The following is a 23,670-nucleotide window of genomic DNA, read 5'->3' as shown; positions in this document are numbered from 1 at the left end:
AACACAGGATCCTTGACAGTAATAATCACAGTACTAAAATGGTTATTTAGCTAGAAAGTGGTGAGAACCATTGAGAAACATTTTATCAGGTTAATTGGTTATAGAAAGAATACAAATAATTTTTTTTTTTAAAGACACAATATATCACACCATCTGAAAAGCCCAAAGTATAAAGTGTATTCAATACCATCAGCTGTAGTGGAAAGAAAATTCCAAAGCATGACAATCCAGAGCAATTGTTAGTAGCACCTGTGAAAGGACTGAAGTTACATAGAAAGAAATAGAAGGCTTTTGTTTAATCTATGATCTTGTTGAAAGAATGGTCCCAGCACAGTCGCTTTTTCCTTGTAAGACTAGCCAGACGTGGGCCTTTCTAAGAGTATACAGATGGAGCCACAGAAAGAGAGATTTAAAATGGTGGGAGAGTGGCAGGTACAATAAGGATGTTTTTAAGACGGAGAGAAATCTACATAGAGTAAACGTGACTCAGACAAAACATGAAAGCTGTTTCTTCTTCAATCATTTATGCAGAAACTTGTACTAAATAACAAGGTGCAACGCATATTTTATCAATTCCCAAGGTCTGGTTCTTTCACTGCCCTGGCATGATGAGCAGAGACTATTTGGCCAGCGGTGTCAACTATTTGCTTTTTCATCAGCCTGATGTTTGATCTGCAATCCCTCTAGAACTAACAGTCAAAGGGAAACACTCAGAAATTTAGGAAGCTTTGGTTGGTAATCAGGTCTTAACCCCACTCTTCATGAGGTTTACGCTTCATCTTAGAAGCTTGGTGACTCTTGCTCTTTTTCTGAAAGCCAAGAAGCAGCAACGCCGTAGACCTGTTTGGCTGCTGTCCTGGGCAGAAGAGTTTGGCAGCCCTAGGGAGACGAAATTCCTCAGCCTCGGACCCGCCCAGAGTAGAGAAGTAACACCCTCAGCCACTCACTACTCTGTTGCTATGAAACAAAAGACGAGGAAGGCGAGCGAGGCAGGAAGTCCCGCCTCTTGGCCCCAGTCGGCTTCGGCTCCCGCTCCCACCGCTCACGCCCACCCGCCCACTCCTTATTGGTCACCTCCCTAGTGCCTTGCATCCTCTCTTCCATTGTCTTTCTCTTTTCCTCTCTCGTTCTCGGGTGAGTCGAGCCCCCCTACTCCCCTCCGCGTCCCTTTCCCTTTGGGACGTGCGGCGAGAGGGCCTTCCTTCGGGGCCATTGTGTACTGTGGCAGACGTGGACGGGGCGGCCGCGCGAGGAGGACGGGCGCCTCCCGCCCATTGGCGCCGCCAGCCGTCGGGCAGCGCCCGGGCGCGCGGGATTGGCCCGGCCGCGCGCGGCCCCGCCCCCGGCCCCGCCCCGCTGCCGGGCTCTGTGTGTGTATCCTCCAGGGGTGGGGTGTCCAGCGAGTGGTCTCCTCCTCCAGCCGGTGCCGCTGCGGCGTCCCGCGGCCTCCCCGAGTCGGGCGGGCGGGGAGCGCGGGCGTGGAGTGGTCTTGACGGTAATTGAATTGTTGCGTTCCCCGTCTCCGGGGCCTGCGCTCCGGGGCGCTCCTTGGGGAGCGTGCTTCGCGGCGGCTCCACACTCCCTGCCCGGGCTCGCACGCACCCCGGGCTCGGGCGTGGAGCGGGACCCGCGCACACGCGTGTCTGCACGGCCGCGGCGCCGGGGGGTCGGGCGGGCAGGGGCCGCCGGGGGGCTCCACGCTGCTTTCCGGCCAGGGGCGCCGGGGCATCCAGGCGCGGGCCACGGAGCGAGAGGGGACAGCCCCGGCTTCCAGCTGCCGCCGCCGCCGCCGTCACGGCTGAAGAGGGGTATTTAAAGACCGGAACCGGCCAGGGCCGGGAGGAGGAAGGGGAGCGAGGGAGCCGGGCGGCTGGGGTTGCAGACGCCCGGGAGGTGCCCACCGGGAGCCCAGTGCCGCGCGCCCGGGACGGACGGGGCTGCGGGCGCCGGCGGCGCCGGGGGCTACTTTGTCCTTTCTCGTCCAGCCGCCTCCCCCGGCTGGGGTCCGAGAGGGGCAGGGGTGGGACTGAGCAGGGAGGGGACACAGACGTCCCGAAACAAAGCTTCGGACCACCCACCCCACCCCACCGCCCTGGGTGAGACGAGAGGCCAGGAGCGAGAAAAGTGAACTCTCTGCTCCTTTCTGAGCCCGCTCGCTCTTGTCAGTTTCTCTCTCTCTTTAAAACGGGTGGTTTGTTGGGTTATTGGACTCGTAACTTGGGGATAACTCCTCAGCGCGTTGGTTTCGAGAACTGTGTGTTCGCGTGTCCCTCTTCATGTGTCTGCACTTGGTGGTTTCAGCGGGGAAAATCCAAGTCCTAAGCCTTTGTTGACAACAGACGTGTCCCTTATGCTCGTGTAGAATAAGCTGTACGTTTATGTAACTTGGCAAAATCTAACAGTGAAAGTGCGGTTTTTGAGTGAGGCTCCCAATCTGTTTTTTAAGGGCTTCAGTTCTAGTATTTTGAATTGGGAGTTAAGGCAGTGAGGGAGAGAACATTGTGTTCTTATCTAGTTGGAGGAAACCTGTGAGGTTTTTTTTTTTTTTTTTTTTTGCTATGAGTTGGGTATTAATCAAGCCTTCTCTATGTGAAATGTGAGAAGGATGCATCTTTAACTCTTAGTGTTCCAAAAGCAAATCCAAAAGCAAAAGGTCATCGCTCCTAAACCTGTTTGGTGTGTGTAAAGATTGAGAGTGCAAATTCACATGCTATTGAAAAGTTGAATCTGGGACCCTGGCTTTTGTGCTCAACAATGGAGGAGGATGTAGTGGGTACAAGTTAATTTGTTCAGTTTTCTTTGGCGTAGATATTTTCATGACCAACTAACTTTTCTTTTTCTTTAATCTGCCTTTCAAAGAACTAAGATTCCAGATGGCAAATTCTATGAACGGCAGAAACCCTGGTGGTCGAGGAGGAAACCCCCGAAAAGGACGAATTTTGGGTATTATTGATGCCATTCAAGATGCAGTTGGGCCCCCTAAGCAAGCAGCAGCAGATCGCAGGACTGTGGAGAAAACTTGGAAACTCATGGACAAAGTGGTAAGTTCTGTCTTCCTGTGCCTGTGCATAGCCCTGTTCACCCTGGATGTGGTTTCTCCAGTTCTATTTGTACTATTAATTAATAATAATTATTGTTATGGCAACAATGTTTTGATTCGGATTGACCATTTTTCCTACATCCATTCCGTGTGATTGGAAAAGTTAGATTCAGAGCAAAGACTTGTTTTTTCACCTTTTGTCCTACTCTTCAAGGTCCAAAGTTCCTCTATATGACTCAGATATGCAAAGTTTTTACTGTTGGCTGCTCTTTGTTGGTGCATGGCATAGAATAGTTTGGATGTGTTTGTTCTGTCTTATGTGAGGTTGTGTTGCTGTTGGATAACAAAATAATACAAGCAAGTAATTTAAGAAAAGTCTCTGATGGACCACTCATGACAACCACAATGTATGATGCTGAGAATATTTACTGGGGAAAGAACCAGATTAGTCCTTAAGTGAGGAAGCAGTATTTGAGAGAGTTTCCATTTTCGTCTTTGAGAATTCATCTTCATTAAGAAACTTTTTTTTTCTGTTAATGGTAGAGTTACAGTTTCTTTCATCTATTCCATTTTGAAACAGGAAACCTTTTCGATTGCACATTGTTTATTGTGAAAGGAAAATTTATGATGGAGGTGGTGGGACTGAGAGTATCAGAAACCTCTGTGGTTTCTGCATGTTGCTTTCAGATGATCTACAATTTCACAAGAAGAAATCAGGCTGGATATCAGTACCCAGAGAAGTCTAGGCAACCTGAATATTTTACAGGGGTCTACTGAGACAACTAGCTGTCAGTGTCTTATCTTACTAAGTAGGATTATGTAATAAATATGGTTAAGATGTAGCTTGCTACTGTGCAAAATTAATAGTTCTTGCTTTTGAAGCAATAGTACCGCCCTTATATATTGGTGAATGTTTGTAGCACCTTATTGTTTTATTTCATAGATATTTGGGGATAATTAGCAATTTATAATGCAGGGCTCTTGATATTTTTGTAACTGCAGAAATGGAGGTGTAAAAAAATATTCCTTAGTAGGGATGTGCTGAAGCCTTCATGAACTCATATGGTGGCTGTCACCTTTACTTTGGTTTGTATCTGTGTGCAAACGTTTGCCACAAAAAGCCGCTGGCAGTGGTATTAGCAATACAGGAAAGTGATAAGATTTACTTTATTTTCATTTATCCTTATGGAAAGTACAGATGGAGAGATGACTGACAGCCCTGTCATTCTATGACCGGTTGTGCTAAATGCAGAGCCAGAATGTTTTTGCCAGATAAACATCCTTAGTTTTGGGCTTCAGTGTGACCTATTTAAGCTTCTGCCAATTTATTCAAATTGTGATATTAAAGTGCTCCAGACAGAATGATGTCATAGTGTCAGAACATTGCAACTTGCTGCTTGAGGTCGGGTTTTGATTGCATGGGATACTTAAGAATGAGGAGAATGCAGTTGGAAAAATTGCATATATCTGGCAGGCCCAATTCTATCTGTCTTTGCTTTTCTAAAGAATATGCAATTGAAGGTCACTCTCATCACCTAAATCATTAGTTGGGCATAAGAGAAGGAATTTGAGGTTTTCTCTAACTTTCTGTCATATGAGTGGGCAAGAAATGGGTCAGATTCTATCAGGGAGCTGCTCCTCCCTCCTCGCCTTCGCTGAGTGGTCAACATTTGTACATTTGTGAGTGTGTGTTAGAGCATCAAGTGAGAGAGATTTATATAAGGAAGTGGCAAGCTGTAGTTAATATAAAGTCATTTTTGAAACATTAAAATGTGCATAATTTTGGTCTGTAACTGATTGTTAACATAGGTTTTATCCACTTTTAATTATTTCACCATGGGTTATGGTAAAATAGATGGTTATTTGATAGTTAAGCTTCTGCCATTGTTTATTTTATTAACACTTCTGTGGGTTTGGGTTTAGCCTCTCCAGTTGAGAAGCTTGACTTATAAGGAAATCCGTTATCTACAGTCTCTCCTTAGTGGAGTGTGGGTGCAGGTGTTAGAAAGGTGCATTGTGTGGCCTTCCCATTTGTCTTCATTATTTGTCAAGGGTGAGAATTGTTGTGTTCATTTATGAACGCATTCATGGGCTTTGTGGAGAGAAATCACATAAATCATTGTGAAAGAGGTCAGTATGTTTATTGCTACTCTATCACACAGCAAGAAAAGGCATTGATAATTGCTAATTGGAAACATTTTATTTAATTGTGTCATGCAGAAGCATCCCCCACACGTGTGTATCTTTTCTTCTTTATCAGTGGTGAAGGAAGTGGTTCATAATATCAACACTGTCCTGGTGATTACATCAGGAACTTTATTATTAGTCCAAAAGTTAATTCTTTGACACATTACCTAACTGTTTTGTGAAATAACTGCCATAGCATGAGTTTAGCTTGTGCATAATAGAAAATAGTAACTTTCAAGTCTAAGTAGTTATGTAAAAGACAGGGTTAAGTGTTTAATTAGCATTTTTTTCATTATGAAGCCTCTTCGACAAGAGCAGATCTTAGAAGTATAAATATGAAAAGAAGCTTCAAGTTCCGTGTGTCTCAGCCACCTACAAAGTAGAATGTTATTTTACAGGGAATCTGAAGCAGTCCTAGACTGTAGGGGAAATATCTAGTAAGTGAGTAGTTTCACCATTCCCAGGCCTCCAGAATTTAAAACGGTCAACTGAAATTTCAATTTCAGCTAACTGTTATGTTTTCAGAGGGCAGGCTTCCTACACAAGGTCGCAGAGTAGGAGGGAGTAATCACTCAGTTGTGTTCCTTGTAAGATGTAAAGTGTTTTGTACCAAAACATCAGGGGCACAGAGTTAGCGTAGTACCTTTATTGAGAAAAAGAATAGTAGCCTGCCCCAAAGCATCCAATTTAGATGTATTTTCTGGCCTTAGCTCTGTGTGTCAGTGTTATGTCAATAGCTGACCCCACACTCTTCAAGTCAGTGGATGCCTATGTGATACAGTGACGGGATTGTGACTCATGAATACACATCTAGGTTCAGATACCCCTGAAATGTGGAGTCTGTTCCAATGCTGTTACAGAGATGGAGTTTCTTAAACATTTCATAAACATTTATGGAGGGCCTACTATGCTCCTACTATTACTGGGGATGCAAAGCTAGACAAGACATCACTCTGCCCATGATCCATCCAGGAACCCAGAGACCAGCATGAGAGCCAGGCATAGAAATGGATAATTGCCACATAGTATGGAAAGGGCTATAATACAGACCCGTACGAAGTACAGTGGGAGCAAAGTAGAGAACATCCACCTTGTTTTTCTGGCCACTGTTCAGACAGTTGTCTGTCGGGATTCCACTGGCCACTGCCTTTAGGAACAGCATTATTGTACTCTGTTGGAAATGCTGAGGGTGGGGGTAAGGAAATGATTGCTAATCAGTATGGTAGGAATGATCATTTATTAATGTGAAGTTCCTGAGCATGGTTTTCACAGACGTCTTAGCCAGGTGATGGAAAATGGAAGAAACAATTTTCCATCTAATAGAGACTAAATGTACTGAACATACATAGATATTCAGGAAATTAAAAAATAGTTAATTGATGCCAAAGAGCAAAGCCAATTGAGTACCTGCCTACGTTTTGTCTTGCTGTCCTTGTCATTTATTTGAAATTACATTACTGCAAGAATTTTAAAAGCATTTAAAAAGTGATGATGCCAAACAGCTTTTCCTGCCTTTTACCCTCAGTACATTTAGTTCATTTGTCAAGCTTGGAATATAATTCATTCTCTGTCTTCATAATTTCAGTGCAACCATAATATATTTTAAAGTTTGTCAATCAAAGATGCTTGGATTATTATATACAGCTATTTTAAAAAATAAGAGTAAGTATTCTTTTCTAAGAAGAATTTCTCATACCTCTGAAAAATATTGCATGAGGAGTAAAACTGAGGTTTTGGAGGCCTATTGTTTGTGTCTGTTGGGTTTGAGAATGTCACCTTCCTTGGGCCCTTGGAACAGGGAATATCACTTATTTGAATTATTCTTCACCTATTTGCTTTTCCTCAGTGGAGTTATTCCGTGTTAACAGGATCATGGGCGCCAGTAGACTTGGGTGGATGATGACACAGTAAATGTCTGGGCAGTTTTGTTTAGTACTGAGTTAGGTTTTGAATTTGTGCTTAGATAAATGAAGTGTTCCCAAAGTTTGCTACTTGCCACTTCTAGGAAAAGCTTTTGATAGAAGTAAAAGATGTAAAGGCATTCTATCAAGAGTTAACTTGGTTCATCCTTGTGAAATAGGGCGTACACTTAACGGAAGGCTTAATCAGTTAATAATCTTTTAACTCTTATAAAATTTTAACCGTTCAGATTTTGAATCAACTTCTTCCTTTCTTTTAAAGTTGCTTTATATGCTATCTATTGATATCATCATTCATTTATCATATCTCAACTATGGAAAGGTAGAGATTTATAAATAACCCTGTCATCCTGTAGAATGTAGTAAGTGCTGTAATATGATATTAATAAAGTGCTGTGACTTAGCACACGGCAGAGGTGAATGTTGCTTGCTAGTGATGAAAGGCTGGTGTAGAATGCAGCATGGTGGCAGTACCATCTGGCTATTCTTGAGAGGATGTTTTGGATTCCAGCGAGGTGAAGGATGCGTCAGGCTGAAGGAATGATGGGTAAAGGGAGATGTTGCGTGAGAGAAGGAAAGTTAGAGAAAGGTGAAGAGACTCTGACTGTTCTGTCAAGGAATTAGGACTTTATTTATTTGGTAGACAGAGAACAGTTAAAATCTTTGAGCAGAGTGGGAAAATGTCAAGGCCATGCTATGATAGATTACTCTCTTGACTCTACAAAGGATGGATTAAGAGAAAAGAAACTTAAAAGTAGGAATAATGATCAAGAGGAATTAAAATAGACTGGGCAAGAAATAATGAAGGGTTGAGCTGGAGACTTGACAGTAGGGATAGCAAATGTTGGTTCAAATGTGGCAGGCATTTTGGAGGTAAAATCTACAGGTCCTGGTGACCCTTCAGAGAGAGAGGATGAAAGAGAAGGTGAAGTGAAAGTGACTCTTGAGGTTTTCAGCCTAGTTGACTCTGAAAGCAGTGATGCCCTTAATGAGGTAAAGAACATAAGAAGAAAAAGAGGAAGCAAGGGAGTTGGTGCATAATAAGTTTGTTTTTGGCTGTGTTGAGTTCGACATGCCAGAGTGAAATCCATTTTGAAGTTAGAAAAATGAATGTTCAGTTCAAGAGAGCAGTTGAAACTAGAGACATCTGGTTGGTAGATATGGCCGTAAAGGTAGCATTTCAAGATGTAGAACAGCAAGAGATTTGCCAGGCAGAGCAGAAGGTGAGAGTCAGAGATGAAGTCGGAGATTGGAATTTTTGGCTGCGTGGGGGGGTTGTATCTATAATTAGATGGCAATGAAGGAAAGAGAATCCTGCGAAGAGCAGTGATGAGAGAGGTAGGAGAAGAATTAGAGCATATTGATTTCCTGGGTAGACACAGCTTCAATAAGAAGAGAGTTTCAAATTCTGAGAAGACCAAGTTCAAGTTCAAGTGGAGAAAACCAAGCAGGGTGAAAATTTAAGAAGTCATTGAATTGCTGGAGTAGAGGCCATTGTTGATCTTTCAGAGTAGTTTCACTTATGTGATGGGGCTAGATTAAAAGTGTATGGATTATTTAAAATTGTTCTAGAACTACGACAACTAGTGAAAAGGAAGAAAGTTCTGATAGATAACTTGAGGGTTTCAGCAGAGCATAACTTTATGTGTGTGTGGGTGCTGTGGAGAAGGGGAAGGGACGTAGGTAGAGAGTGATTTAAGGTGTAAGGGAAGAAGTACTGATAAAGGGCATCTTAGATTACAGTGTGGGAGAGAAAGGTGAAAAGCATGTGGAAGAATAAACCTTGGTAGATAACTGTGACTTCCACTTAGACAAGAGAGAAGTAAGGAAATACACAGACGGGTTTGGAGGAAATTTGTAAATTTTTTGTTGGGTTGTCAGGAAGTGATTTAAGGCATCACATTTGTAATGTTTAAACCATGTTTTAGAATTGTGTATTGTAGAACAAACAATATATATTTTAACTAGTTTTCTAACAAGAAGGTAAATAAGTAAAAAATTGAAATGGAAATCAGTTCTTATCCTTTGTCTTAAGATCATCTTAAAAACATGCTGTGACTTAAATGATGCCACAGTGCTATTTTTATCTACTCTGCTTGGGCATACAAATTTTTTTAAAATTTGTATTTGTTTCTTTAATATTTGTAAGTTGCTGATTTTTTCCTAGTAATGAAAAAAGCATTTTAAAAATATCCAACTATATTTTTAGCACTTTAACATACTATATTTAAATAATTGTTAAGCTCACTCACACTATCTTTCAAGAGCAATAACAAAAGTTATTAGATTAAATGTCTGCCAGTTAAAAGATTCCACATCAGCTGAGTACTGATGTACTGATTCCACATCAGAAGTACTGACCTTCTTTGCCTTATTTGCTGCTTTCCTGCACGAAACAGGAAACTTTTTAAGGGTTGCAGGTAGTATGAAGAACTTTGGGAGCTAAAAGAATTCTTAATGATCCCCACCAAGTGGTCAGTGCCCTTGGTCTAATTCTCATACTTCTGCAAAACCTGCAGGGATCTTGCCATCTTGTGGTACAATATAAAACATGGAAGGAGAAGAAATAGTAAAAGGAGTGAGTGCCAACTGTGTGCCAGGTACTGTGCAGAGCACTCTGCATTTCTCTTCTAGGAATTGTAACATCCTAAGAGATTTCCAGAAGAGGAAACTGGTCCAAGGTTGTAAAGCTAGCAGATGGCAGGGCCAGATCCTAGGTTTGATTTATTCTAAGGTGATAGAATCTTGTTCATAGTAGCAAGATTCCAGCACACTGCTCCATGAAATGATACGCTTCTTCCTCTTTCCATGAGAAGTAAATCAGAAGGATCTTTACCCCTTGATATGACCAAATTATTCTCCAGACTTTGCACTCATTTTTAGACATGTTTATAGAATATAGATTTGGATATCCTATTTGTAATATTACCTTACTTCTTCTGAGAGGTTCTTCCTTACCGTGTTCCTTGCCTCCTTTTATTCCTCCTTCCCTCCATTAAATATTTATTGCATATCTACTGTATGCAAGGCGGTCACCCTGGGGTAGTCTGGTGGTTAAGATTTGGCACTGCTGAGGCCTGGGTTCGTTTCCTGGTCAGGGAACCGTGCCACTGTCTGTTGGTTATCATACTGTGGCGGCTGCGTGATGCTGTGCTGCTGAAAGCTATGCCACTGGGATTTCAAACACCAGCAGGGTCACCCATGGTGGACAGGTTTCAGCAGAGCTTCCAGACTCAGACAGACTAGGAAAAAGAACCTGGCCACCCACTTCCAAAAAAGTTTGCCATGAAAACCCTGTGAATAGCAACGGAACCTTGTCTGATAGAGCGCTGGAAGGGGAGAGGATGGTGTGAAAAGACCGGGCAGGGTTCCCTCTGCTGTCCACAGGGGCGCTAGGAGTCGGACTTGAAGGCACTAACAACAGATTATATGCAAGATTCTACATTAGGTGATGGAAGATAGACCAGTGAGATAGATATGTTCTCTACCCTTAAGGAGGTTCTGTTCTCATTTAGAACAAAGATAGTGAACAAATGAATACACAATCGATATTTTCATATATCAATCTTCTATAGAAACTTTCATCAAAAACTTTAAAGGAATTGGTAGTTTCCCCCAAATCCTACTATAATTAATATACTAGACTCGTAACCAATTTTATATGCTAACCTTCTTGTTTGGCCCAATTAAAATTCTATGTAGAAAGAGTTTTGAATTATTTTTATACTTTTTACATATTATACTGTATTCATTTTTATACTTCTATATAGTTAGTGATGATTTGCTGAATTAAAATGGAAAGAACCCAAAGAACTCATAGATGCTCTTTATCATGACATACCTTTATGTAATTGCAATAAGGAACGTCTTATAACATTTATGTGAGGAGCACAGACAAGGGATTCTTTCAGGCCTTCCATACTGTCTTTAAAAATGGGATATTTCACTTCATGGGTACATTACTTGATTTACTGTAACTGAATGCTCCCTGAAGTGAGGTGTGTTTTATAATGAAAGTCTCCTGTAGTATGGCACAATTCCTTACTGTTGAAGTTTCTGTTTGCTTCAGTAGAGTTTCTTTCATATGTTTCAGGGGCTGGTTTGAACCTTGTGTGCAAGAAATATGTTAGCTGACCTAATACCTCTTTGTTACCTTTTGGCTAGAAATTTTAATTAAGGCGTGGTCAGGAAACTCTTTAAATGCAAGAGTGTTCCAAGAATAATTAATGGCTTTGAAAATTTTTATAGCACTAGTAAATCCTGTGTTTATATTTGTGCCTTTGCTTTGATATGGTTGAATATATATTTTGTGTATGTGGGCATATATTCATGTATTTATTGAAATACATATATAGTATGTATAGATTAGACATATGTTTTTATTTATGTGAAACAATGAGGATGTGTACAGAGAGGTCTGCTTAAAAATCTTTACATACGTTTAAGCAGATACGACAGGCAGTTGTATGCTGTTATGGAGAGAGGGCCTGGCTCTTAAGTCCAGGCATCGGGGTTCTGAACAGTAGACTCAGCTAGGTTCCATTTCTGTGTTTTCCTATTGTCACGCCAAAAGGAGGGAGCTGGTCTTTGTGATCTGCAAGGTCCTCTTTAGCTCTAAAATCCTTTCAGTCAATGACTATGATGGAATTTTTAGTCTAATTCCAATACCAAATGTTTTGCCTTTTAGTTTAGAAGCAAAGAGTAACATTGCTAATGAACCAATCCTTTTATGCACCAGTTGGTGCCCCAGAAAGTTCTCGATTGTATAATGTGACTGCAGATTTGTTCTTTTTTGAAAGATCTTCTCTGTTGGGACCTGCTTTCATTCAGGGAGAGACTTAGATATTTCTAGAAGAGGTAGGTGTTTGAATCTGAACTTGAGCCTTGTGGTGAGCCTGATTTTTCTCCTTAATATATTGTTTTTAGAAAAGCAATTTTTCTTTCCTTGGCTTTCACAGTTCCTTGCACATAGCAGGCACTCAGTAGATATTTATTGAATAGAATTGAATTTGACCTGCTTAGAAGTCATAGTCCTGGTATAGGGTTATTCATTTTCAGCAGGAGCTGTCATAAATCACAGAGTTTAATACTAATCCAACTGATGAACTGCACACTCAGCGGCATACTATGGTTCAGCATTGTATGTTGCACTTTCCCGGCTGCCAATGTAGACAACTATGTGGCCTAGAAGGGCTTGATGAACTGACCCTCGCCTATTTCAGACCTGCTTGGACCACCCACCCATGGGCTTCCTGTGTCCCCACCTTTTAGAATGACTGCACTGACTCCTCTCTCAATTTACCCTGCTCTCTGGTGCCTCTCAAGCTGTAGCACACCCCTTTGCCTAGAATATTGCTTTTGCAAATTTAGGCATGCCTTTCCCTATGCTCCCATGTCAAGCTGTGAGTGAGCTGCTGTTTTTTCCTCTAGCACTTTGTACTCCCTTCCATTAAGTCCCTTGTAATTCTTTGTTAAACCACCAGTCTTTTTCACTAGAAAACTCCTTGAGGACAGGTCTGTGATTTATCCCATCCTGTATTCCCTACGGCGTGAAACAATGCCTGACACATAAACGTTTGTAGAATTAACAAATGGGTCCTGAAGTTCATGTAAATTTGCAAATGGAATAAAATAAAAATGTAAATGAGTTTTGCCAGGAATCATTAATTATATGCCTAATTCTAATTAAATTGTGATACACTTAAAAATAAGATCAGCCTGAGATTCAGAAGATGCAGGCTCTTGTTGGATTAATGATTTTTTAATAGTCCTTAATCTTTGTAGTTCTTAGTTTCTTTATCTGAAAATGAATGGATTGGACAGGATCTTTACAAAGATCCCTTAGAGCAAGAATTACATTGCTCCTAAGTTAATTATACAGAACTAGGTCTCTTCTGCCAGACTCCTCGAGGCAGGAAGTGTGTTTTAGTCATCTGTAGTTTCCTGGCACTAAGCTCAGTGCCTGGTATATAGTAGTTATTCAAACAATTTTACCGAATAAAGCAATACATTCTCAGATAGAATTACCATTTAAATAAAGCAAGTGAGAAAAAGGTCAGGTAGAGAATAGTAAATTAAAAATCTATAATGCTTAAAAAAATCTATTAAAGGATACTTATTTGGAATGTCTGAAAATAATATCTGAGAAATTTTTTATCAGTTAAAAAATTCACCAGTGGAGGAAATGAATTTGAAACTGCCTAGTTCCCTAACTACAAGTTAATAATTTGTCAATCTGTGACATGTTGTACCAAGTTTTATGTTGCTGAAGTTAAACTGTAGCCTGCTGTAGGATGTTGGTGGTGCTATTTTTGGAATTTGGGTATACTTGTGATACTGTCTTTTAGTTTTAAGAATTAAAAAATTATGTCCTATTTCAACCAGGATTTGTTAAATCATTGACATATTTGGGACGTCATTAGTCTCTAGGGCAGAATGAGTTTCTCTGATGATATCAAAGTGTCACAAAAATGAAGAGGGTGAAAAAGCTTTATCAGCCCTTTTAACTATACTTCAGTAAAGATTTGGCATTATTTAATAAATTAGATGCCCTCTTACCTTTCCAAGAATTTCTTTAGGAGATCAAAATAATATTCTTGCATTTAAACAATGCTTATACCTTTGGGTTATTGATTTGAATACTAGTGTAGTTCCATCATGAAAATAAGGAAGTAATAGAACCATACTCTTTATGTGTAAAAAATATGTGTGAAGTATTCCAGAATCAACCAAACCATCTATATATCCATTTATTACTTTTGTACCATATGCTAGACAATTCTGTTTTAGGCACTGTATACAAAGAACAGGAAGATATGATAATGCCCTTGGTTAATGTGAGAAATAGTTCTCTTAAATTAGGGGCTGATGCTTGATAGTTTGAGCCAGATTTTTCTCCCCACAAACAAATGATATGATTATTTCTTAAAGAAAGCAAGTGAGATAGTAAGTTTAAGAATACTTTTCTCGTTTGCTGTTTCCTTGTTTGTTGTGTTTGTGGTTCTTCAAATTATTATTGTTCAACTGTTTTCTATTTGGCCCAAGCACTTTTATGAGGACCCAGGAGTGGATCCATGTTTGTGGGACCTGAAATTTGGAGGGATTTCAGGTTTAAAATTCTAAAAAGAAAAAGAATACAGAAGTACAGTTACAAAATTAGATATGGAAGTGAATTTTTTATAGAACGATGAAAAAGTCACAAGAAGTTATAAATTAAAAAAATGTTAAATCCATAAACATCCGAGAAATAATCTCAACTCTGTACATCTCATACTTTGATTCTCTTCCGTTGGCCACCTATGCTTCCAGTCCTGCGTACCAAAATTTGAACTGGACCTTCCTGCTCCGCTGCTGGGCTAGTCAGCACTGTGGGCGCCTGAAGCATTCCTGAAGCCATTCTTTTATCACAACAGCTGACAGTAATTTCACTAGTTATAGAAGTGACCGTGCATCTCACATGTACCCCCACTAAAGCCAAACTAAATGTATCTCCAACTCAGATTCCCATTGGCCAGATTCTGAAAATGCCCATGGCCACTCCAGTGCCATGTAGTAGGAGGTTTAGTGGGGTGAAGGGAAGTCATACTGGAAAAAGACAGAAATCTTAACCAAGTGTGTCTAAAATATCTTGTTCTTGAAAATTTTGCAAAAAAATTTATGGTGAAACCCTTAGAAGAGGGCTGAGAAGCTTAGGCTTCACTAGCTTCTCTGTGAATCTGCCTTTCTATGTACGTTTGCTTTTTGTAAGTGTGAGCACCTTTACGCTATGGATGCCCTTATGCAATTCCTAATGATTTCATTAAAAAAAATTATTCAATTGGTTGGTTCCTTATGCCCTGGTTTGAGGGGTAAGAATGAGATGGGTTAACTTACTTCTGACCAAATCACGTGAACATGTACAAGTGAATATAGTAGTTGAATTACTACCTTTTTCTGTGAGCAGAAGGTATTTTCAGTTCTGCAGGCAGCCCTGAACGCCCCAGTGGCTGGGTGGCACCTGATGGGATGACTGAACCGTTACGTAGCACGTGTTTAGAGGGCATGGGAGATGATGTGGGGAGGTGGAAAAGACTTGTTCTGGCCTGACACCCATTTACTGCTTAATAACTTAGTTATTAAAATTGCACCTCTTTGTTTTATTCTCAGGGTTCAGGAATAATACACCAAAACATTGATTAAAATCTATGAAAGAGCTTTAGCTGGGAGTTCAGTGTAATAAAATAATAACTAAATATGAGACATTGGTTGCCAGCAGAAGAGGCCTATTTCCTCATTTTTATTTTAAAAAGAGACTGTTATTTGTATACAGTAATTAGCACACTGGAGTTGTATTAAGCTACGAACAATGGAACATTGTAAAAGAGAGATTGAAAACTTTAGGAGTTGAAAGTAAAGGTATGACACAGAAAAAACTAAATGGCAGGAGAAGAAAATAGGATTTAATTATATTAAGACAGATGCAAATATTTGCCACTTCTTTGTAGATGGGAGATAGTAATTTTAACATCAAAATTTATATTATGGAAAATGAAGAAATAGTACATAGTTGGATAAATTTCCCATTTTTCTATGAAAGAAATTATTGTGGTTCATATGAAAATGTTTTTTGTCTTTGTTTTTAGGTCAGACTGTGCCAAAACCCCAAACTTCAGTTGAAAAATAGCCCACCATATATACTTGATATTTTACCTGATACATATCAGCATTTGCGACTTATATTGAGTAAATATGATGACAACCAGAAACTTGCCCAACTCAGTGAGAATGAGTATTTTAAAATCTACATTGATAGTCTAATGAAGAAGTCAAAACGCGCAATAAGACTCTTTAAAGAAGGCAAGGAGAGGATGTACGAGGAGCAGTCACAAGACAGGTAAGAATGTTTCAGATTTTATTTTTCTTAGTGTTAAAGTCATTTATGTTGCTTTTTTCCTTCATAGTTTGCGTAAATGTCACCGTGTATTTGTTTTGGGGGAGATGTCATTACATTTGTGTATTTGCTTTTCACATTATTTAAACTTTGTAGTTTTATATAAATTTCTTTATGATAATAGCTAGTTCATGAGACAGTGTTTTTTTTTTTTTTTTTTTGGGCAGGGAAAGATTCACCCTGAGCTAACATCTGTTGCCAATCTTCCTCTTTTTTTTTTTTTCCCTCCCCAAAGCCCCGGTGCATGGTTGTATATTCTAGTTGCAAGTCGTTCTAGTTCTTCTACCTGAGCCGCGGCCACGGCATGGCAACTGACAGACAGGTGGTGTGGTTCCTTGACGGGGAAACAAACCCAGGCCGCCAAAGTGGTGAGAGCACCAAACTTCAACCACTAGGCCATCTGGGCTGGCGCCAGTCTTCTTTTTTTTTAATAGACTTTATTTTTTAGAGCAATTTTAGGTTTATAGAAAAATTACTCAGAAAGTACAGAGTTCCCATTTATCCCCCCCGGCCCCCATGCAGTTTCTCCTCTTATTAATATCTTGCATAGTGTGGTACGTGTGTTACAATTGATGAGCCAGGTATTGAGATAGTATTAACTAGCATTCATAGTTTATATCAGGGTTCACTTTGTGTTACACAGTTCTATGAGTTTGGACAAATGTGTAATGTCGTGTATCTGCCATTACAGTGTCATGTAGAATAGTTTCACTGCCCTGAAAATGCCCTGTGCTCCACCCATTCATTGCCTCCCGACCCCCCACCCTCACCACACAGCTCCTGAACCCCTGGTAACCGCTGATCTTTTTACTCTCTTTGTAGTTTTGCCTTCTTCAGAGTATCATATGGTAGAAATCATATAATATGTAACTTTTTTCAGACTGGCGTCTTTCACTTAATATGCATTTAAGGTTCCCTCTTGTCTTTTCATAGCTTGATAGCTCATTTCTTTTTATCACTGAATAATACTCCATTACATGTAGTTTTTTTGTCCATTCACCTATTGAAGGATATCTTGGTTGCTTCCAGTTTTTGGCAATTATGTATAAAGCTGCTGTAAATATGCATAAGCAGGTTTTTGTGTGGACATGAGCTTTGAGCTCTTTTGTATAAGTACTTAGGAGCATGAATGCTGGATCTTTTGGTAAGCCTATGTTTAGCTTTGTAAGAAACTCGCAGACTGTCTTCCAAAGTGGCTGTACGGTTTTGCATTCCCGTCAGCAATGAATGAGAGTTCTTGGTGCTCCATATCCACCAGCATATGGCACTGGAGACAGTGTCTTTAAGACACAGTCTCAACTGGATGGGTGTATGTGTGGTCGTTGTGGGTGGGAGATGTAGCTTCAATTCTCATACTTTGACTGCTAAGTGAGAACTGGACTGGGGTGGCAAAGACTGAAGTGACATCAACTGAATCCTCATTTTATAGCCTGGATTCTTGACTTAGAGACTCATCATTAAAGTTTGTTGTTTGGCTATTTCAATGTTAAATTTCATAATCTATCTTAAACCAAAAAAAGAAAATAATAGAGTTTTCCATATCTTGGATATATTAAATATATCTAGAATATTCACTGATAGTGATAGTCTATTTAGATTTCCAAATTGGAAAACAAATATTAATTAAAATACATAATGTCTTAACATAGTTCAGTTGAATTTTAGTTTAAGACACTTAACGTCTCTGGATTTTGGTTTCCTTACATATAGGAAAACCTCTAAGAAACCTCTAATGTTTCTTTCAGGTCGGAAAAACTAGCCTTGTTTAGTCTAATAAAACTAGGGTAGTATAATAGAAAATTCAGTTATGTAGGTATGTAGACTCTGAAGTTGTCTGTAAATACCAGCCAAACAAATAGAGTGAGTAAGACCATCAAATTCAAACATAGAAAAACCCTCTGCCAAATGTAAAATGACATAAATATTTACTTATTTATTATTTGCTCTCTAAATTAGTGATGACCCTCACATAATCATAGGAGTCTAACCAGTTATGTAACTGTGGGCTTGTCACTTCATATTCTTGGACCACAGTTTACACATCTTGAGGGTGGTGAATCGTCCAGTTGCTTTTTAGCTTTAAAACTCTGAGACTGTCTCCAGGAATACCAAGGGGAATTTGAATAGCCACAAGGTACCAGAAGTAAGGTAGAGAAATAGCATAGTGATTGTTTATTCTTACAGACCTTTCACGAATGGCCAAGGTTATGAGAAGTCAGATGTTGATGTTTAAAACTCTATTTTCACTTTGTAGTTCTACCATTGCTCTGATAAAACTAAGTTGTTTTACAAATATCTTTATACTTCCTATTGAAATTTAGTAGCCCTGAAATTCTTCCTGATTCAGCAAAATAATCCTTTAAATTTTAATTTTTAGGGTATGAGAACCATGAGAAGGTGTGTGACTTGTAGGTCTAGGAATTTGAGTGGATACAGTGTTTGAATTGGCTGTAGTAGTATGTGACGTGGTAAACTTGTATCCCACTTTTACATCTTCTTTAGAAACTTGAAACATTTTCTAACTCAGTAGATGTCTTATAATTACCATTTCATTTATAAATTTTGATATTTTTTGGCTTTTTATATGGGAGCATATCATGGAGAAATCTCTGTAAATTTTGGTTGATTGCCTGTAGATTTCCATAGGTAATGATAGATTGCATAATAATGCTGACTGATCACGTTGAGACAAGTCTGTAAATTCTGTGTTTTAAGTGTTCAGGTAAATTTTTTCACTCTCCTAAATTCAATCCTTAGACAAAGTTCATTAGTTTCTGTGCTGGTATAGCATATTCCTTATTGAATTTTACTGTCATCCATGTTCCATTTTCTGATAGTGTCCCGTGGCCAGCTGTATTTATGCAAAACTTACGTTTGATACATGTTTAGTCATAATTCATGATAATGTACCATCCTTGATACACCGTAACAAGGACATAGATTTTTGATTTAAGTTTCTTTTGGTAGTATTATATTTTTACACGTTCATTTCCAGGTTCCCTTTGAGTTTCAAATGCAAACCGAGGCTAATGTGTGCCGTTGTACGTGGAACTCTGGGACATTTTGCTGAACAGAATATAAAAGAAACTTCTTAGAATGTTCTCGTGGTTGTTAGGCAACAGAGTAGTCTGTGTAGTAGAATGACTTATCTAATATGTATGACACCTGATTATTGGGAATATTATAAATTCTCTGAACAGTGTTTGTGCAGATAATGTCACTAGGGACATTAGTATAATTAAGCTGAAAGTGAAGGGGACAGGAATAGTAGAAATAGTAGTTTGAAGTTCGTTGACTAAACCAGCATTGCCCAGAGTGATTATATACGTTATTGAAGAAAATTGTGCTGGATGAGTTCATGAATCAAAATGTTTATTTTAACGTTCCTGTTGTGTCAAAAATAAACTTCTTTGTGAATTTGTTTTAAATGTAAGGGCAAATGGGAAAAATTCTGGTGTCAGTTTTAAACTAGCTCTGTTTTAATTGATTGCTAAAATATGAGTAGCCTGAATTTTTAAAGCAATTTCACATAAATGTGACAAATATAATAACAAGTAGAAAAAAAGTAAATATAGCAAATAGCATACAATGTTGTTCCTGTGTAGAAGGTGAGGGGTAGAAATTATAGTTAGATAAATGTATTTGCTGCTGAAATAGATGTTACGGGCATAGTGCAAGCCTCTTATTTTGAGAATGGGTGGAATAACGATTTCTGGGAGAGGCAAGCCACATGCCCCACTTGCCTTTTACAGTAAACCTCTTCCTTCTCTAGTATCACTTGTCCCGAGCTTTTGGTTTTTTTCCCTACAAACAATTGAACCTCACACTGACTTGGTGCTTCTCCAGCCGAGTGTCTTGACCATTCGGAGCTGGTATTTCTGGGAAAAATAATTCAGTGATTTCTGGCACACATAAAGTTTTCATGTGTATGTGTGGAGTAGGGGTTGGGGATCATGTAGAGAAGGGAGAATTTATAGTTTCAAGCCCAGAGAAGAGGAGAAACTTTTTATCATATTAAAGTTTTCGTGACAAAAGTCAAAATGGGTGTGGGGCCGGCCCGGTGGCACAAGCAGTTGGGTGTGCGCGCTCCGCTGCGGTGGCCTGGGGCTCGCAGGTTCAGATCCCGGGCGCGCACCGACGTACCGCTTGTCAAGCCATGCTGTGGCGGCGTCCCACATAAAGTGGAGGAAGACGGGCACAGATGTTAGTCAAAATGGGTGTGAAGCAGGTGCCCTTTCTTCGGTGGTTTGACAGGCAGTTTTCTCAGTGAACCATTTTAATAGTAAAATTGACTCTTTCATATAAGAAGGTATGTATTAATCACCTGCTCTGCCAGGCCTGGGGTTGGACACTGTCTTTTTTGAGAACACGCAGAGGTGATGGCCCAAGGATATTCAGATTTTCCATGTTTGAGAACTGCTTCAGTGAACCAGAGTGCTGTGACCCGATTTTCCCTCCCACACTCTGGTTTACCACCGCTGAAACAAAACCCGAGTCAACTGAGGTGGAAAAATAGCTGTGCGTTTGATAACCTAGCTGTGAAGAAAATAAAGGCTTTTAAAAAATTCATGCCGGAGAGTAATACATTGATGTTGTCTTATTAATAATGCCATTTCCAAGCCCCTGGACCACCCCTTATGCATATGCGTTGTAGAAAACAAATCAGAGTTTGTATAGTTTGTGTAATAACATTCATTCCAATTAAGATTTTAAAAAAATATTTTGATATGAAAAAATTAGTCCTAGAAGATGCTAGCCTTTATTTGAAATCCATTGGGAGCATCAGGCAAAAATCTTTTTCTCCATTGACCGTTTGGCTCAACAAAGAAAAATGTAGAACCTGCTACATTAATACAATGCCTTTGCCCCTAAAGCACCGCAAATCACTCTGCTGGCTTTTCATACCTGTGTTGTAATTTATGAGATAGCGTACCAAGAACATTTTGGAACTGATAGATTAAATATACATGGTTGATTTAAAAGTTGAACCAAAGCAGCATCAGCCACATCAGTAACAAGAATGAGCAACAACAAAACACAATGCTGCCAGCAAACCTACTTGCTTTCCTCAACCCCCCGTGTGATAGCATTGCTTTGGCCAAAGAATAAGGTATTAATGTAAATGTTTACATTGTATAAACACCAGTACATGTTGATTACATGGTGATGGAAGTGATTTTAAAATTCCTTATGGGTTTTCAGTTTAACCATATAAAAGAGATTGACCTGTATGCAAAGTTTGGGCTTTATGGAATAGTTTTAATTATTACTGGGCTTCACAGGTTAATGGCCTTGTTTATAATGCCACAGTAAGTTCCGCATTTTCTCATAGGCAGCTCTTGTACATTGTTAGAAGGAAATGAGGGAAGAGTGCTGTTTGACTGAGTAAGGATCTCATGGTCTGATGCCATTTCTGCTGCAAATGTTCTCTGTAACCTTGGTTTCCTGACTCCAATCTATGTTTTTTCAGTCTTTAAGTTACCTTCTAGATATTCACAATATTTTTTGGCTCAGACATTTCAACATCATAAAAGGAAGATGTAGTTTGTTTTAGACTAAATGCTACTGCTCCATCAGTCTATTAAATCATTTTTCAAATCCAGTAGTAGTTTCTAATAAACATAACTGTTTTTGCTATTATAATGATCATTTGCAGGAGAATTCATCTTAGGGAAGTTATGTCTTTTACAAATAATTTGTACTGTATTGAATGCCTTCCATTTATTCCATGAAATGTCTATTGTTTAATGATGCACGAGAGGGAATGGTGTATACTCTTTTTAGAAATAATTTTACATTTATAAAATTAATCTAGTCTTTATATTTTTCTTTTTTATTTAATGGTAAAAATTCCACTTCTTTATTTAGCATTTGATAAGGACAAGGGAGAAGTTGCAAGTGGAAAAATATGATTTCTAGGTAAATCAAAATAGGTTACTGATCTTTTTGGAACACAAGCATTATAAATGTACTCAGTTGCTATTTAATTTTTTTGTATATTTGTCTGCATTTTTTTCCTTTTCATTGGATGTCTATAGGAATTAAAAGATTAGTTTTTGATATTTTACAGTGATAATATGTAACTTGGCTTCAGAGGACAAATACTAGGCATCCATCCTTTTAAGTAGAACTGTGTCTGCCTGGTAGGAAATGGGATTTTCTTTAGAAAACTTGAACATCTTCTTGCGACTGACTCGTAAATGAATAAAAAGTTTATTTAGTCTTGATAAGAGTGCTTTCACTTGTATTTCAAGCATCCTAGAGATGTGTGTATACTTTTCTCAACTTTGGAAATGAAGGGGCTTATTTCTTTAACATGCTATGAAAGTAGAGGCCACAAGAAAGTTATTTAGACAAATGTTTTCAAAGTTAAACAAAGGGAGTCTGTTAGAGTGGGCAGATGAGAGCTTGCTGAATCTCTGTTAAGGACTTTGTGGCTAACTAAATCCATGCTGCTTTGCTAACTAGATACAAAGTAATTTTCTTGTTGATTTTCACGTAAGTGAAAAGTGAAAGGGGTTTCTCTAGCAGTTTCCTCATTGGGGTACATTTTCAAAATACAAAAGAAAAAAATTATTCAGATATAATTTAAAACTCAATTCACTGTTTTAAAATTTTAAATAAAATGTTTACATTTAATGTATTTATTTGCTATTTATTTTATTTACTTTTTTTTCCAGCCCTGTGTTAATACCATTCAGCCCCTAACTCCTGGTTTATTAGCTATTAAATTTTTTATTGCAATTTATTTAAATTCCTTCCAAGTCAAACTGTATACTATACACCCATGGTATTTTGATTGTAAAATTGGAGAGGTTTTTTTTCCCCTGCAGTTTAGAGTTTATTAAATGTTTATAAATTCCTGAGAGTGATAACTATTGTATTATAAGACAATAAGCCAACTCACAAGACTCAAGTGAACTTGGCTTTATGGTTGAATACCTTTTATGTTTTCAGTCATAAGGCAGCTTATTAAAATTGATGTTTTCCTTTCAGTAGATATCTGGTGACATTCAAATTTGATAATTAAAATCCAGAAGCACTCAAGAAAGAATGCCTGTTTTTAGTTTCATAATAACAATACTCCCACAAAGAAGGTTGATGAATGATGTCTTTCAAGTGGCAGATTTGTTATTTAGTTAAAGAAAGCTCCTTTGGCAGTTTCTTACAAAACTAAATTGAAGTCTGTTTATAAAACAGACAAGCTGCAGTGATAATCCTATAGCCTGTGGAATCCTTGGAAATCTAGCCCCAGAAGCTTCTTTTTTTCAGTGATTTAACAAAGAAGTCTAGTTTCTGGGAATCTAAACAGATTAGCATCCAGCACTAATTGGGTAGTTCATAAAGTAGTACTCATGTCTGTTTTGAAATAAAGTGCTTCAGATATACTCAGTTTTCTAAATCCATTTTTAATATTAATCTTTTGTCTCTTTAAGCTCGTTATTGTTAGAGCACGAGTTCTTGTTAGAGTTCGCGTTTATATATCAGTTGTTTATTGATGTGCTAATTATAGCAGGATACACATATAAGGTCATTGCAGAAGGTACCCATTTATAGATTCAGGTATTAAAGAGAGATTGAGGCTGCCTCTGTGT

General features: G+C 38.9%; 1 protein-coding gene across 3 annotated transcripts in view; it reads left to right on the top strand.

Annotated features, from left to right (window-relative positions):
- Nucleotides 1-1,025: 1,025 nt before the first annotated feature.
- CBLB (Cbl proto-oncogene B) overlaps nt 1,026-23,670 on the top strand; it is a 202,703-nt gene continuing 180,058 nt past the window's right edge. For 2 of the 3 annotated variants that reach the window (XM_014792277.2, XM_004436606.3), the window contains exons 1-3: nt 1,404-1,495; nt 2,860-3,041; nt 15,768-16,018. In XM_014792277.2, coding sequence (XP_014647763.2) covers nt 2,874-3,041; nt 15,768-16,018 — 419 coding nt within the window. In that variant the 5' untranslated portion in view covers nt 1,404-1,495; nt 2,860-2,873. Of the gene's footprint in view, nt 1,135-1,403; nt 1,496-2,859; nt 3,042-15,767; nt 16,019-23,670 lie in introns of those variants that run through there. The other variant, XM_087439540.1, reaches the window with a different exon arrangement.

Source organism: Ceratotherium simum, chromosome 15 (assembly GCF_057802395.1).
Source record: "Ceratotherium simum simum isolate JZ-2026a chromosome 15, ASM5780239v1, whole genome shotgun sequence".
Classification (NCBI taxonomy): Eukaryota; Metazoa; Chordata; class Mammalia; order Perissodactyla; family Rhinocerotidae; genus Ceratotherium; species Ceratotherium simum.
The sequence above is the reverse complement of the archived record's forward strand: the minus strand, read 5'-3'. Positions and strand labels throughout refer to the sequence as shown.